The 16,171-nt window shown below is 32.8% G+C and overlaps 1 protein-coding gene and 1 long non-coding RNA gene across 2 annotated transcripts; one reads left to right on the top strand and one right to left on the bottom strand.

Annotated features, from left to right (window-relative positions):
- Positions 1-228: 228 nt before the first annotated feature.
- Positions 229-3,960, bottom strand: LOC105797605 (3-phosphoshikimate 1-carboxyvinyltransferase 2). Its single transcript, XM_012627553.2, has 8 exons — positions 3,481-3,960; positions 3,152-3,396; positions 2,827-2,980; positions 1,831-2,045; positions 1,626-1,743; positions 1,134-1,344; positions 794-855; positions 229-700 (listed from the first exon to the last, which is right to left on the bottom strand). Exons 1-8 carry the CDS (start codon positions 3,820-3,822, stop codon positions 482-484), a joined length of 1,566 nt encoding a protein of 521 aa, XP_012483007.1. The 5' UTR covers positions 3,823-3,960; the 3' UTR covers positions 229-481.
- Positions 3,961-9,846: 5,886 nt separating this feature from the next.
- LOC105797613 (uncharacterized) lies at positions 9,847-13,986 on the top strand. Its single transcript, XR_008197733.1, has 3 exons — positions 9,847-9,974; positions 11,695-11,742; positions 13,921-13,986. It is a non-coding gene; the product is annotated as an uncharacterized LOC105797613 (long non-coding RNA).
- The last annotated feature ends 2,185 nt before the right edge of the window (positions 13,987-16,171 follow it).

Genomic DNA, 16,171 nt, shown 5'->3' with positions numbered 1-16,171 from the left:
TATAAATTGTATAGATGTAAATCTAAAATTAAAAACAATAAATTTGAAAAAAGAAATACCTTGGTGCCACTAAAAAATAAGAAAAAATATTTATCTGGATAGGTGTTCTTTGGGGATTTTTTTTTTTTTTTAAGGTATAGGTATAGAATAGATTTTCTGTTTCCATGCAAGTGGAAGAACAGTATCTAATGTGGCACTTGCAGGCCTTTCTCTTTTCCATTTTGGAGATGAAGAAAATAAATGTGAAATATCATTATCAGGTGCTAAGCATTTCTCAAAAAGAATCAATCCTCTATAGAACCGTATTGCTTAATATTACAGTCTTCAGGACAGGGATCAGATACTAAGTCATCAAAACTAGAAAGAAAATAACCAACTCCAGATTCTCCAAGAATACAAAGCAGATCTCAAGAACAAGGTTCAACTGCTTTCGGTCTATGATTTTAGACACTGGCAACATATCCTCCACTATAAGACGTGTTTAATGCTTTGTAACCCTCTCCAGAACTTCAAAATAGTCGGGGAAGGTTTTCCGTGTGCAACCAGGATCCTTGATGGTAACTGGAACTTCGCCACAGGCAGCAAGCGAGAAAGCCATGGCCATTCGATGGTCATCATAAGTATCAACTGCTGTCACATTTAGTTTCTCCGGGGGAGTGATCACACAATAATCCAGTCCTTCTTCAACTGTTGCTCCAAGCTACAGTATTAAACCACACAATGTAGTAAGGAAGTACAGCTGCCAAACTAACACAGTCTAAAAGAATTCTGTAAGCGAAATGCTAGAATCTACCTTCCTCAGTTCTGTGCATATGGCAATCATCCTTTCAGTCTCTTTAACCCTCCAACTTGCCACTGAATAGAAATCATGGAACATGTTACAAATAAAAGAATGGCATAAAGGCAGTCGATAGTCTTTAGTCCAGAAGAAAAAGATAAAAAGCATATTTCAAAAGCAAAATAAACTAGAACAACAAATTGCTTGTGCTCGGAACTAACTAAAATGAAAAGGTACAGATCTCTTTTAATCCTAAGGCTTTTTGAGGGTGAAGTTTCAAATTAACAAAGATTGTTATTCATGTGTACTAAAACATGTGCACAGTATCTTGGAGAAATAAAAAGCAAGACCATACCATCTCTTATGGCAGTGGGACCATCAGCATAAAGGGCAACAACAGCAAGAGTCATGGCAACATCTGGCATTTTGTTCATGTTAACATCAATGGCACACAGGTGTTTCCTTCCAGAGGGATTTCTTGGTGGTCCGGTAACAGTGACGCTGTTCTCAGTCCAGGTGACTTTGGCACCCATCTTCTCCAGAACCTCAGCAAATTTTACATCACCCTTGATCAAAAGAAAAACCAAGAAATATACATGAGCTAAGTTTCAGATGTAGCAAGACATCAAGGCAGAATGATAACTCTGGTGGAAAAATCAATTGGATATCCAATTAAAAAGGATATGAGAGCAACCTCAATAACAGTCAAAGCAATTCAAAAGCACTTTTGAAAGGTATAAAGCGATGATGTATGTAATCAAAAGCAAATGCATCCACAAATACTGGAACTATGATTAAATTTGGTTCGGAATGCATTAACATTCATGGACTTCACGATAAAGAGTACCTGTAAACTACTTGTACCACATCCTTCTACTGTGACAGTGCCACCGGTGACTGCTGCACCAGCAAGGAAGTAACTAGCACTTGAAGCATCACCTTCAACATAAGCATTTCCAGGAGACCTGAAAGATTTATCAGTTTATGATTTTTAGTCCAAACAGACTATGAAATTGTACTGCTACAAACATGTGGACATCATAGAAACCTACTTGTACTTTTGACCTCCTTTTATCAAAAATCGATCCCAGCTATCTGTGTGCTCCACAGTGACCCCAAACCTTTCCATCAACTTTATAGTCATTTCAACATAAGGGATTGAAATTAACTTATCAATTATCTCAATTTCCACATCCCCAAGAGCTAAAGGAGCTGCCATGAGTAAAGCAGTCAAGTATTGACTACTGATGGATCCTGAGAGTTTCACCTGCAAAAGGAGCCATGCTAGAAGTTAATATGAATATTGGCAACAAAATCCAGAAGTTAAATCAATAGTCTTTTTCCTTTTCATTTTAGTGAAAATATAGCCTTTGTCCTTCACAGAGCCTAGAAGTTTGAAGAAGCAAGAGAACACAGCTTAGATATCACAAAAAGTAAAAATTTTCAAACTTTTAAGAAATAATGAATGTGATGCATTTGCTGGAATGAATAGTTAGAAAGAAAGGAAAATGTCCTTCCCTCTCCTTCTGCATTCTCAATGATTTAAAACCATGTATGAATCAAGGCGGAAGGACGATATGAGCCAAATTAATGGTTAATGCTAACAGTTTAACACGAGCCAAATTAATGGTTAATGCTAACAGTTTAACTCGTTCATCATTCCATGTATACTCAAAAAACAACATTAGAGTAAGACCTCACAAGCAACTTCTAGATATAGCAAAATTCAAAAGAACAAAAAATCCCAACCAAAACATTCTCCAACTGCAATGTCCTTATTTAACAAGACAGCATTACAACCTAATTGACTTATGCACATCAACAAAAGGTGGGGCATTGTTTTACAAGCATGGAGATTGACAATTTAACTTAAAATAGTATTGATTGCACAATGAAATGGAATGGAAAGTCATTTCTAGTGGAATCTTATGTGGCTCCCCAAATCTACCTCAGGAAAGCAAATTCTGAAGGAAGCCCTTTTGCAAAAAGGTTTATGCAACAATATAAATAAAACCAAAGGAACATAACAGAAATAATCTGAGCCATACCTTTCCCCCAGGAAGACCACCCTTTCCATTTATATGAACAGGGGGACAATTAGTGCCAAGAGGGCACTCAACATCTGCACCCAGCTGCTTAAGACCAGTAACTAAGTCCCCAATAGGTCTCTCTCTCATTCGGGGTACACCATCAAGTATGTAGCTAAAAAGATGAGTAACATATACGCATTAGCTTAAAATCTCAATAGACACGCACAAAACAAAGAGCATTAGCATATAAGAAGATGGTTCTGTGAATTATATGTAAATACTTCATATAAAATGATTAAATTGGTTACAATTCACTTTTAAAAAGGATCATAATTAGACAGACCTTGAATTGCCACCGGCAGCAGTAACAGCAGCAGTAAGCGGTCGCATTGCAGTTCCAGCATTCCCAAGGGAAAGCTCAATTTCTTGACCTTCCCCTTTCCCCACTGGAAAATGACCACCACAACCTTGCACAATGGCTCGTTTCTTTTCACTGTCATGTTCAACATGTAGCCCAAGTTTTCCCAAAGCAACAAGCATATGATGAACATCGTCACTATTCAACAAATTGTCTACCACAGTAGTTCCCTACATATCCAACAAACATTAAAAAGGGAAGGTAATTAAGGAATGCATATACTAACTTCACATAGAGTAATGAAATCGGCATACCTCAGATAGAGCAGCGAGAAGCAGAATCCGATTGGAGAGTGATTTGGAACCGGGCAACTTGACCGTACCCGAAATTTCATTAATTGGTTGAAGCACGATTTCTGATGCTCTTGATGGCTTCTCCGCTGTTGCCATTGAAGCAGAAACCTTAAAAGACCCAACCTTAACTGTTCCTAACTTGCCATTGCTCTTCAAAACCAATCCGCAAGAACAAGAAAAACTTCCTTTGAGATTTGATCTAAAGGGAACTGAATATACAGATTTGGGATTCTGGGGTTTTGAGACATTGGCCAAAACGCATGTTCTTGGTGTTCCATCGTAGATTTTCCTAATCAGTGCCATCTCTCTTTCTAACTTGTCCGAAACAAAGATTACAGAAACTTTTGTACCTTTTGTTTCTCTAAATGGTGGGATTAAAAGACGTTGTGGTTGTTGACTTGACTCAATGAAAGGTGTCACCCAAACAACTACAAGGCTACCAAAAATATTGGTGACCAATTTCTCAGCAGATGTTTAATCAAAATAATAACTATTAATTAGATTTTCGAAAGGGTAAATTATAAAATAGTCATCTAATTATTAGCATATTTCTGTTCTGGTCACATATGTTTAAAATTTTATTGATATATTCACAAATTTAGCCTTTCAAAGTTTACAAATTCTATCAATTTGTTTTAATTCTAAAAAATCAACAAATTTAACCACAACCTTTGCAAATTCTTTCGATTTAGTCTTAATTCTTAAAAAAAATGAAATTGAAAAACTGTAAAAATAAAAATATTTAAAAGTTCATTTTTCAATAAAAATTATATAAGATTTTATAAAATACATACAAAATTATAAATGGATGAATACCTATTTTCCTTTTTCTAACATGAAATTTGTCTATTAAATATTATTTTATAAATAAATTACTTTTTTTAATCACAAACAAAACTTAAACCAGATTCAAAATTTTCCTTTCCTTTTAATTTTATTTAATAAACAATAATTTATTTATTATATGTCTAGTCTTATTCCTTAGCCCTCGCCAAATTTGTTGAGCGTTGAGCATCTTCTTCACTCACAACCACTAGCACTAATAACACTTACTTTAAATTCCTCAATTTTCACATCCTTCGTCGTCGCGCCATCCAACTAGGAATCAGTTATGAAGTTGTTGGCATGATATTCCACCCACTAAGTCTCCAAGACTTCATCCTCACCTATATATCCCTAATTGTGCCTGGCCCTAGGCTGTAGTATTTGACCCAACCTAAACATGCTGGTCGTTAATATTGAAAAAAGAAAAAAGGTGAATCTGCTTAAGTATTCTTTGTAATAGCCTGGTTTCAGTGGAATCATAAATAGTGATTTCGGGACCACGATTCTGGTTAGTGAGTCAATTTTTATTATTTAATTTAACAAAAATGGTCATGTGAAAGTCATAAAATAATTTGGTTAAGAAATTTTAACTTTTAGATAATTAACTAAGTAAAAAGGACTAAATTATAAAGGTTGCAAAAGTTAGTTGTGTTAGTTAAATGAGTTAAATAGCCATGGAAATGAAAACTAATGAACTTAAATGACAATTAGCCACAATTGCTTATGGGTGGACGGTTATGACTAGATTATTAAGTAAATTTTTAGCTAATTAAAGGGTAGAAGGGTAAGTGAGTAATTAAATCATAAAGGGAAAGATGGACAAAATAATCGTCTCCTTCTTCAATTTCTTCCATCACCGAAAAACACCATGGTTATGCATGCTTCAGGTTCGGCCAAGGTTTATAGGTGTGCATGTAAGTGAAAATTTAATCCGTTTTTATTGATTTTTATGTTTTTGGGTTCGTGTTAGCTTAATTTATCTAACCCGATGATTAGTTTGTGAAATTTTTGAAAGTTGTAGAACATGCCATGGTTGAAATTTGAATGATTTGATGTTAGTCGATGAATTTATGATCTTGATGGTGGTTTTAGACTATTTTGTAAAATAGCTTTGAATGGTTTCGTCATTAAGGGCTAAATTGTTTTAATGTGGAAAATTTCATGGGCTAGGGATAAATATTCTGTTATTTAGGGGCTATTTTGGGACTATTAGGAAATCAACACAAGTCTTTCTAGGCTAATTTGATTAAGGTTGAAAGTTTAGAGATTTAGGGTTAAATCGAATAAAAGAGAAAAATTTAGGTTAAATGTGTATAAAGTATAAAAGAGCTACTTACACGAATTTAATTATTGTTTTAAATGCTTGGATTAGTTAATTAAGTTAGCTATTATAATTAGATCAAGAAGCAAGTCCATCGACCATTAATCGAGGAAAAGAAAAGATTGTCAAATAGGCGTTGTCGTATATTTGTAGTTATCGGATCTCGGTAAGTTCTTATTATACCATAAGTTTTATTAAATTCCTTAATAGTTGTTTTGCTTTAATATTGTTAATGTTAGTAATTGTTGAATGTTAATGGTTGAGAATTAATAATGAAATGGAGTTGTATTGGAAATAACGTATTGGACTTTGAGTCTAGCAGACTTTGTGCCGGTGTATGGAATCGGGCCTTGAGCTTAGCAGGCTTTGTGCCGGTGTATTGTATCAGGTTTTATACCTAGCAAGTTTTATGCCGATGTAATTGTAATAGGCCTCGAGCCTAGCAGACTTTGAGCCGATGTAACCGTATTAGGTAACTTGTATGGAAGATATTATTTCAAGTAACAGATGAATTTAAGAACATTTACGACCTTACAATCTTATATATAGTGTATTAGTTCGTGACTTGGTGATTATAAATGATGTAGATTTTATAGATTAAATTATCTTGGTTGTTTGAGATAGAGAATCATGATATGTTGTTACATTAATGTACTTAAATTTGCTAGTATAACAAGTTAACTTCAAGAACTTACTAACCTTTACTCGAGCTTACTACGTTTGATTTAATTTTGTAGGTCCATTGGAATTTTGACGTCGATTGGATCAGCTCAAGAGATCTCACACTATCCACTTTATTTTCGGTAATCATTTTGTTCATTTTGGGGTCAGTTTGAAGTGGCATGTAAATAGGGTATCTAGATGTATATGTTTTAAACTCTAGTTAATAAACAACTTTTGTTGGATTAGTAACTTGTATATGTTGTTTTGGTACTTGTTGGATGTGGTTGGTGTTTTGCAATGGTTATATATAGTTATCATTAAGTATCATATTGAGATGGAAATGGTTATTATATGTATAAGTAATATGGTATTGGTTGGTAGAATAGATGTAAAGAAGTTGGTATGTTTAAGCTAGCATAATGTATGTGATCATGGTAGTTGTTATGTTTTGAATTGACATTTAAATTGTTGTGTCAATGAAGGTATATTGGTTAGGCACATAGGTTGTTGTGATTTGGCATGATTTGATTGTTTTGGGATGTTCTTGAATGTGTTTAAATAGGGTGAAAGTGTCTTGAATGGATTTGGATTGGTGCCAAGTAATTGAGTTGAAATGGCTTATTTTAGGGGTTATTTAAGGAGCACACAGCTTGGGACACGAGTTGTCACACGGCCGTGTATCACACATGGTCATGTGTACCTTTAATTTTTAAGTGCAAGTTTCACACTGTCTGCGACACGGCTGTGTGTCTCAAGTCAGTTTGTTGCACGACCTACGACATGGATTGTGAATCGACATCGAATGTACACACGGTTTCGCATACGGGCTGGGACACGACCGTGTGTCCAGACTTCGAATGCCTACACGGTCTTGGTTATGTCACACAATTTGGGCTATGTCACACTGTCGTGTAACCCCTGTTTGAAAATTTCAAATTTTTCTTGAATTTTCTATTTTGTTTCAAAATGACCCCTAAATGTTTTCAAACTATTTTTAGGGCCTTGTAAACTCAATTTAAGGCCTGTGAATGTTTTTTTTTCTATAATTAACTTATGTTATTGAATGTTATTAATTAAATGGTATATTTGTTTCTAGTGTAAGATAAATGTTTCAATTTGCACTGTAATGTTCTGTAACCCTAATCTTGCGGCAGAGATGGCTTAGGGGTGTTTCATTCTTCATGGTCTTCCCTTAAATTGTTTTATTTATAATATTATTCTTTTACTTATAAAATTATCATTTTAATAAATAAATTTCATGTTATAAAATGGAAAAAATGGATATTCATTTATTTATAAATATTATTTTAATTTTTATGTATTTTTATAAAATTTTATGAATATTTATTGAAAAATAAAATTTTAATATATTTTTATTTTTAAAAGTTTTTAATTTTTAATTATTAAGAATCAAGGTTAAATTAACACAATTTGTAAAGTTGAGAGTTAAAATTATTGTATTTTTAAAATTAGGATCAAATTGTAGAATTTATAAACATTGGAGGTTAAATTTACTATCATATCAATAAAAAGAGCTTCCAATAAAGATTTAACGGATGAGTGATAAAAATATTAAAATTTAATAATGATAGTGACTAAATAGGAAGTTTTAAACTTGAATGACTAAAACAAAAATAAAATAATAATTGGATGACTATTTTTATAGTTTAGGGATTAGAAAAAACTTGCCTGCTGCTAGAGCTTGTGCTTCTTACATTTAAGTATTTATTAATTTATTTGTATATAAAATTGCAAGCGATGTTTGATTTGATGCTGCTTATGACCTCTTAGGTCGTTAGGTTCCGGTTTGTACCCAATATATTATTTAATATATAAATATACAACATTAAGGATTGAGTTCCCTAGAAAATCTTAAAATTTTCATTTTAATTTTAATTAATCTTAAAAATATAAAATGATTAAAATACATAAAACTTTTTATAATAAAATTTGTTATTTTATAAAAACTATTTTTAATATTTTCTTATTAAAATAATATTCTATTAACTTATAACCCTAGCTCAAAAAATAAATTTGTTTAATGCAAAAACTATATCACTCACATTAACGCAAAGTTTGTTGTTTTTTAGTATACATTTTAGGGTCTGTTTGTTTGCGGTATTTCATTTTTCGAAAAATATTTTTCGTCTTTTACAGTGTTTGTTTGGGGTAAATTACACATAAAAGTCCTATTTTTTTTAAAATTTACCGAAATGGGCCCGGTATTTTATTATTTACCGGAATGGGTCATTTTCCCTGAAATCGCGTCCACATCAGCGCGATGTCAGGGGATGTGTCAGCAAATCGCGTCTACGTCAGCGCGATTACTTACGTGGCAACAAATCGCGTCCACGTAAGCACGATTTGCTGACATGGAAGCAATAATTCATGAATAGTTTATGTTTTTTAGCTTGGAAAACTTTGAAAGGCCATAACTTTTGGCTCGGTTGTCCGATTGAGACGATTTTTTTTATTTCGAATAACTTTTCGAGATCTCTGTGACGACAAATGTACCAAGGCGCTTGTCGTAGTTTTCATCGAAAAAGATCCTTTTTTGCCTCCAAATTTTGATTTTTTCGGTTTAAAATTGAATTTTGAAACATTCAAATCATTATTTTCCTTATTTATTTGAAGTAAACACTTGGATTTTTTTACGTAATTGTTGTATTATTTTTTCGATTTGACACGTGTATGGAATAGGTCCGATAAATCGTTAGAACGTAAGTAATATAATTAAGATAATAACAGTATTTTTATAATATATCAATTAATTAGTTTAGCTTAGTTGGTTAAGATGCTTGCTCATTTCCTTAGTACCTTGGTTCAAATTTTGTTGGTAATAATTTTGAATCTTTTTGTACTTGTTGCATTTATTTTTTAATCAATTAACTCTTCAATATTACATTAATATATATTATTAGTACAATAGTATAGATGGATTGACAATTTGAGCTACAATATTATGAATATTAACTACAATACATAATTTAAGCTACATATTACAGCAATACATTATTTTTTTGCAAGATACAGCAATACATTAATATGTATTATTAGGGGCAAAATACCAAAAAAAAGGGGCAAATTACACATAAAGCCCTATTTTTTTAAAATTCACCGAAATAGGTTCGGTATTTTATTATTTACCGGAATGGGTCATTTTCCCCAAAATCGCGTCCATGTCAGCGCGATGTCAGGGGACGTGTCAGCAAATCGCGTCCTCATAGACGCGATTTGTGTCTACGTAAGCCAATCGCGCTGACGTGGACGCAATTTGCTGACACGTCCCGTGACATCGTGCTGATGTGGACGCGATTTCGGAGAAAATGGCCCATTCCGGTAAATAATAAAATACCGGGCCCATTTCGGTAAATTTTAAAAAAATAGGGCTTTTTTTTTGGTATTTTGCCCGTTTGTTTGACCAAAGAAATTAATTTTTCAGAAAATCAACTTCAGAAACACGGGAAAATATCCCCTTCTTTGCATAAAATGTCTTACAGATTTTTTGCTGTAAGACATTTTCTAGAAAACACAGATTCAGCCTCTCATTTCCTTTTCATTTCATTTCCTCCTCATTTCCTCTCTGTTTATCAAAGTCAGCCTCTCCTCCTCATCGGTGTACTTCTTCTTCTTGGGCTATCAACAGGTTCTGTTCTCCTTTTCCCTGTCTATTATTTTTGTTGATCGTGATCTGTTCTTGGGTGTGCCTCTCCTCCTTTTCTCTGTTGTTTTTGCTCCTGTATGTTTTATATTGAAGGATCTTGTTAATTTGTTGCAAAGGTGTCAAGCAAAATGCTTCTGCATGAATAGATTTTGGTCTTAGGTTTGCTAGATCTTCTTCCCTAATCTGTTTAATTGTGTCCCTAATTTTAAACAGTCTAATTAGCTTGCTAAAAAATTACAGTCTTGTTCGTCACTTCTTCTCGCGATTCATTGAAGGTAGATTTCTACTCACATTCTTGATTGGAAGCTCTAGGGTTTTCTTTTTTCTACTTTCTTGATCTATTTTTTTTGTTTCTTTGATTGAGTTTTTATTTCAGTTTTATTTTCTAAATTCCGTTTTGATTTTAATTGTTAGGGGTTTCTACATATTTGTATTAGTATTTTATTTTTTATTTTGTTCAATTGCTGAGGTTCGACGAATGAAGTAGGATTGAACTGGTAATTTTTGAGCTTAAACTGGCTTTACTGTGTTAAATGGAGCATTTCATTTGATGAAACTGGATATTGTTGATTAGTCAAAAAAATGAAGAAACATTGAGGAATTTAACTGAGATAATATTGGCTTTTTTCTCGTCTGATTCAATCTTAGCTTGGATTTAATTGAAGTAAGGAAAGTGAAGTTGAATTTAATTATTCGTATCCTTGTGCCATGGTAAAAAATGCTAGGAACACAAGAGCACCGAAAATCGAGTTGTCACCTATTGCATACTGTGAATTTCTATGCCGTGAATTTCTAGGCATTGTAACTTCACCTGTCCGCTGTTGTTTAAAGTTGTGCATTTGTTCAGTACCTAGGCGAAAATCGAGTTGTCACCCATTGCATACTTTAGCTTTGCAGCAAATTTTTGTTTCAAAACGAGTGATGTAGGATAAGGCTTAAGCTTTCAAAATGAAAGATAAGTAAGGAGAAGAGATAGACTATTGGGAAAATCTAAAATTGACTGATAATAATGTGTGTGGAGCAGACAAAATTGGGAGGGAACAAAAGAAATATATAGAGAACATCGGAAAGGAATCAATCTCAGTGAGATTGATAGTATTTAGAATTTTTAGAATCAATTAGCACCTCTCGTATGTATATATTATTTTTGTGTATTAAATAAGAATTACAACCCCATGCGAATGTTTAACATCACCCATCAACGACATTATAAATTATTAAGTAAACATACGTATATTATTTGAGGTTTACGCATGTACTTATGTTTACTACTTGAGAATTTAATAATGGATTAAATCGGCATAATGTCAATAATGAAATGCATTTTCTAATGAGTATTCGACGTCACCATAAGCCATAAGCCATTTTCATCTTATATCAATAACACAAGGCATAGCATTGACATATATACTGATATATAAATAAAATTTTAATTTATTGATATATATTATATATCTTTTTAGTCTGCTGCTCAGCTGGAGGTATAGCAAAACAAATGGTAGTGTTCTTCTGCTCGAGTTTGGTTATTTTGCTGAAACTTATTTGTTGGGCTAACTTTTTTGAACTATGATCCTATCTTAAGTCATAATGTGTTAATGATATGGTTGTAATAGGTTTTTCCACACATAAACCCTGATTTCTAACTTTATCAATCTCTGATTCATGATTCTGATATGTTTGTTTTATTAAATTTGTGCTGCAGAGATGGGCAAACAGCGTTAGTAGCAATTTTTGTTTTGATGCATGAGAGGTAAATTGAATTGGTGGTTTAATCATGATTTTACATTCATATGGGTTTTACTGGCAAGTGCCTTAAGTAAACTATTATAGTAGATTATTTATTTTAAATGTAGTAGTTGATCCTCATATATGAGGGGAAGAGATGAATATATTTTGAATTTGAGTTGCTGCATGCAGTAATTCTGTAGCTAAGGGGCGAAAACATGCTCTAATTCTGTGCTGGTGTAAGTAAAGAGTGTTATTAGCAATCAATTACATAGGTTCCAAAAAGGAAATATTTTCAATACACATTAGAAAGTCAAACTTGAACACATTAGCCTAACTACAATGATTAGAAAGTCAAAACCATTCATTTTGTTTAACGATTCAATTTCCGTCGATGTCGAAATAACTAATTTTAAGATTAAATTTATTAATTCGAGTCATCTAAAAAGTTGAAACGAGAACATCATGAGTGGAATATGGGAGTGAGAAATGAAATTAGTTAGTAATTATATTGATTAAGTTATTATACAAATAGTACAGGGAGTAAATTGTAAGGTTAATTAAATGAGGAGATTTGGTTAAAACTTTATGCAAGCCCTTATTGTGCAATTAAGCCAAGGATTAATAAACCATTATTAAATTTAGTTTAGTGGATTGCCATGAAATGATTGGTTGATTGCCACTATTGAAACTTTGAGAAAATCATGACCATTGAATTTTCATTAATTATGTTTGATTAAAATGTAAAAAATTATAATATTAAACATAATTAGTTATCCATCTTTCTCCACCGAAATCTCTTGAGGAAAGTTTGGTCTCTCATTTTTCATTAATTATGACAGTAGCTTTTTTAGTTAAAAGTAAGAAGCGGCTTCAAAAATTTTCTCAAGGTTGAAAATATTGATACTTTTATGTGGTGTAATATTAGTTATGCACTTGGACAATGTTGTTGTTATTATGTGGTGTACTACTTAATTATGCATTTGGATAATATTAATTTCTAGTATTAATTGTGGTTTGGAAGCTAATTTATAATTATTCAATTCTGTTTTTTATTTTTTATAACACAATTACAAATAATTTATTGGACTTTGGTGTTTTCAATTTATGACGATTAATATTCTAGCTTAATAATTGAGTATTATTATATATTTAATTTTATTTATTTATTTATAAATAAATCATTGCAATATATATAAAAACAATTTAAAATATATAGTAAAATGTTTTCTGAAAAACTTTTTCTGAAATTTCCAGTGTTTGTTTGGCTGAAAATATTTTCTTACTGTAAAACCAATTACAAAACACGGGAAAAGAAGGTGTTAATTTTGGAAAATGTCTTACCCTTTCTAATTCGGTAAGACATTTTCAGGAAAATTAGAAGGAACACAAATCTTCCCTTTCCCTTCCCCTTCCCCTTCCCCCATTCTTGATCGGTTGTTCCAAGAGAGGCTACACCATAATCGGTTGTTCCCATGCCCAAGAAAAACTCAATTCCCTCCAATCGGAGCTCTCGTCGCCTGACCGTCACGTCCTCTTCAATGTCGATGTGGTCTGTCCTGTTGTTCTTCGATTCATTTATGTATCTTCCTTCGACTCCTCATCTCCGTTCGTTGGCCTCACCTCACCATCTCAGCACCGTCGTCTCTGTCGCTCGACCGTCAGCCTTACCTCTGTATTTTGAAGAAACCTTAAAAAATTAGGGTCCACAGTCGAGAAAAATTCATCTCTAATCTCCTCGAGGTATCTGCATATTTCTCTAATGTCTTACCTCTGCATTCTGTTTTCCTTGCTTTTCTCTCTAATTTTTGTTTCATGTAATACAGAATTTTTTCTCTCTAATTCTGGTTATTAGATTCCTTAAGTGTGTCCAGTTGAATCTAGAATGGGTATTGAGTCTAGTTCCTTCTGCCATTCTTTGTATTTATTGTGCTTTTCCAGCTTCTATGGCTGAATCTTGAGAAGAGAGGCCAGAGAAGAAAAAGGAAATTTGATCTGTTCAGTCATAATCTCTTTTTTGCTTTGGCTATCAAGGAACTGTTTTTTTTTTAAATTGACTTATTCCAAGTTTCTCATTCATTCTAAAGCTCTAACCTCAGGGCTTAATTTGATGCCTGTTATCTTCATCTTCTTTATCTCTTGATATATATATATATATATATATATATATATATATATATATATGTTCTTCGATGCTGTTCAGGTGCACACTTCCAAAACTTGCGCTCTTCAACTTTGAAGCAAGTCCTGTACTTGACTTGCAGTGATCCCCACAAAAGAAGACGCATTATTGAGTTATTTTCTTGCAAGGTGAGCTTTGATCCTACATTTTAGATCTTTGTAAGGTAAAAGTAAGGTGGGGTAAAATGTTTGCTTACATTGAGGAGGAAAATGAAAAGAAAATGAAATAAATGCAAAGAACTCATTTAGCATTTTCGAACTCGTGAGAGGTTATATTTTGCAAGTACAATCGCTAAGTTCTACTAAAATTTAACTTCAATAAAATGCATCATCCAAAGGATTCCTCTTAGCATTGAAGCTCTGATGACAAAAGTGAAGAATGCTCAAAATTTGAACAGATTAATCTATGAAAATTACACTGTATGGAAAGACATCGCTGCTTTCTGTCATGCTTGATTTCTAGTTGGTCACAACTCGAAGCATACACATTAATAAGTAACATCAATATCAAAATGCCAATTTTTGCTATTGTGCTTATTAGATGAGAATGAGAATGTCTATTTTCACTGAATCCTGAAAATTAAAGATTTGTCAAGTATTACAAAGAAAATGGTTACTGTTATTCATATTATGTTTGATGACTGTTGAAAATTGCATGTATACTTGTTGCTAAAATTGTATGCAGTTCAAGGGTTCAGATGTTGTGGAACGCCAAAATGACCATTTTTCAGGTACTTATTATGGCATTTGTATACCTCAGAACGAATATAGGTTTGGTTTTATTTAGAGTGATGATGTTGTTTAGATGGACTAAAATGCTTGTTTCATAGTGTTAAACCTATTGTTTGAAAACCAATCATTTTAAACTTAAAATGTATGCCCTTTTGGATTTTAAAGACTGTGGCTAAACTTTTCATTTGGTCCCTAGTGCTATCCTCTTATCACCCAATTGGATACAAACTATAGCTACAAGTTTTGTGTTTTAATAGGCAAGATTTTGAAGGTCGTCCCGACTTGCTATCTGCTTGGTTATGGGTTCAAACCCTTGAAACGACCTCTGTGAACAAGGGAAGGCAGGATACATTAGACACGCCTGTTTATAGCCAAGATCCTTGTGCTTTGGATGCATACTTTTTTGTGTGTGCTTGGATAGATTTCATTCGGTTGTATCCTTGATAATGTAATTAAGATGGACTGACCTATGAAGATTTTTCTTTTCGAATATTTAAGAATGCATGTTGTGCTATATAAAGCAAGTATTTGGTACCATGTTGTAACTATTAATGTTGCTTTGAATTTTGCACTACTATGATAAATCATATTACTTGGGACACAAATATGTCCGAACCATTTTAGAGGTTGATGTGAAGTTGAATCTATGTCTTGAGGTTGTTATCTTATTGGCTTCTAAGATCATGATAGTTACCGGATATTTAACTTCAATTTCGCCCGTGACAACTTTGTTCTTTTGGGTTGTTCGAATATCCATCTCAGATATGTTTTTTCCTTCCAAAAGGCAAGCACGTGTAGTGAGTTATCTTTGCAAGCAAAAGGTCGATGTTGGTCTTTGTTGCCATGGATGGCATGGTGCGATTCATTTTATGCGCAAAAGGACATCTAGAGGTTGTCGAACTCGCTTTCATCGGAGTTTGGTGAGAGCCACTAATCGCAAGGGATTCACTCCACTTCACTATGCTGTTCAAGGGTCCCATCTAGAAGTAATCAAAGTCTTATTAAAGAAAGGTGCAAGTGGCTAGCAATTTGATAGCAGATGGTGAATCAATTAATGCAATGCTAACAGTCGGAGTAGTGTTTTATGATTAGATTATTTAAGCTAAGTTTTGGTTTTTGTGTGTTTTGATTTGAACCCAGCAAGCTTCCTGGCAGCAGACATTGCCAATGCACTTAAGCAGTTACGCCAAACACAGTCTAACAAATTACTAAGGATTTGGTATATGTCTTGTCTTTTGTTTAACATTTTGGTCTTGCTGAATCTGTTTAAAAGATCCAAAGTTTCATATTGGTAGGTAAATACATCTTATATGTTTTAAATAAATGCATAGATTAGTATTTTTTTAATTGTGGTTTGGAAGCTAAATTTATAATTATTCAACCCCGGTTTTTATTTTTTAACACAATTACAAATAATTTATTTGACTTTGGTTGTTTTCAATTTATGACGGTTAATATTGTAGCTTAATAATTGAGTATTATTATATATTTAATTTGATTTATTTATTTATAAATAAATCATTGTAATATATGTAAAACAA

This window comes from Gossypium raimondii, chromosome 7 (assembly GCF_025698545.1).
Source record: "Gossypium raimondii isolate GPD5lz chromosome 7, ASM2569854v1, whole genome shotgun sequence".
In the NCBI taxonomy this organism is placed as follows: domain Eukaryota; kingdom Viridiplantae; phylum Streptophyta; class Magnoliopsida; order Malvales; family Malvaceae; genus Gossypium; species Gossypium raimondii.
This window is presented reverse-complemented; position numbering and strand designations above follow the sequence as displayed.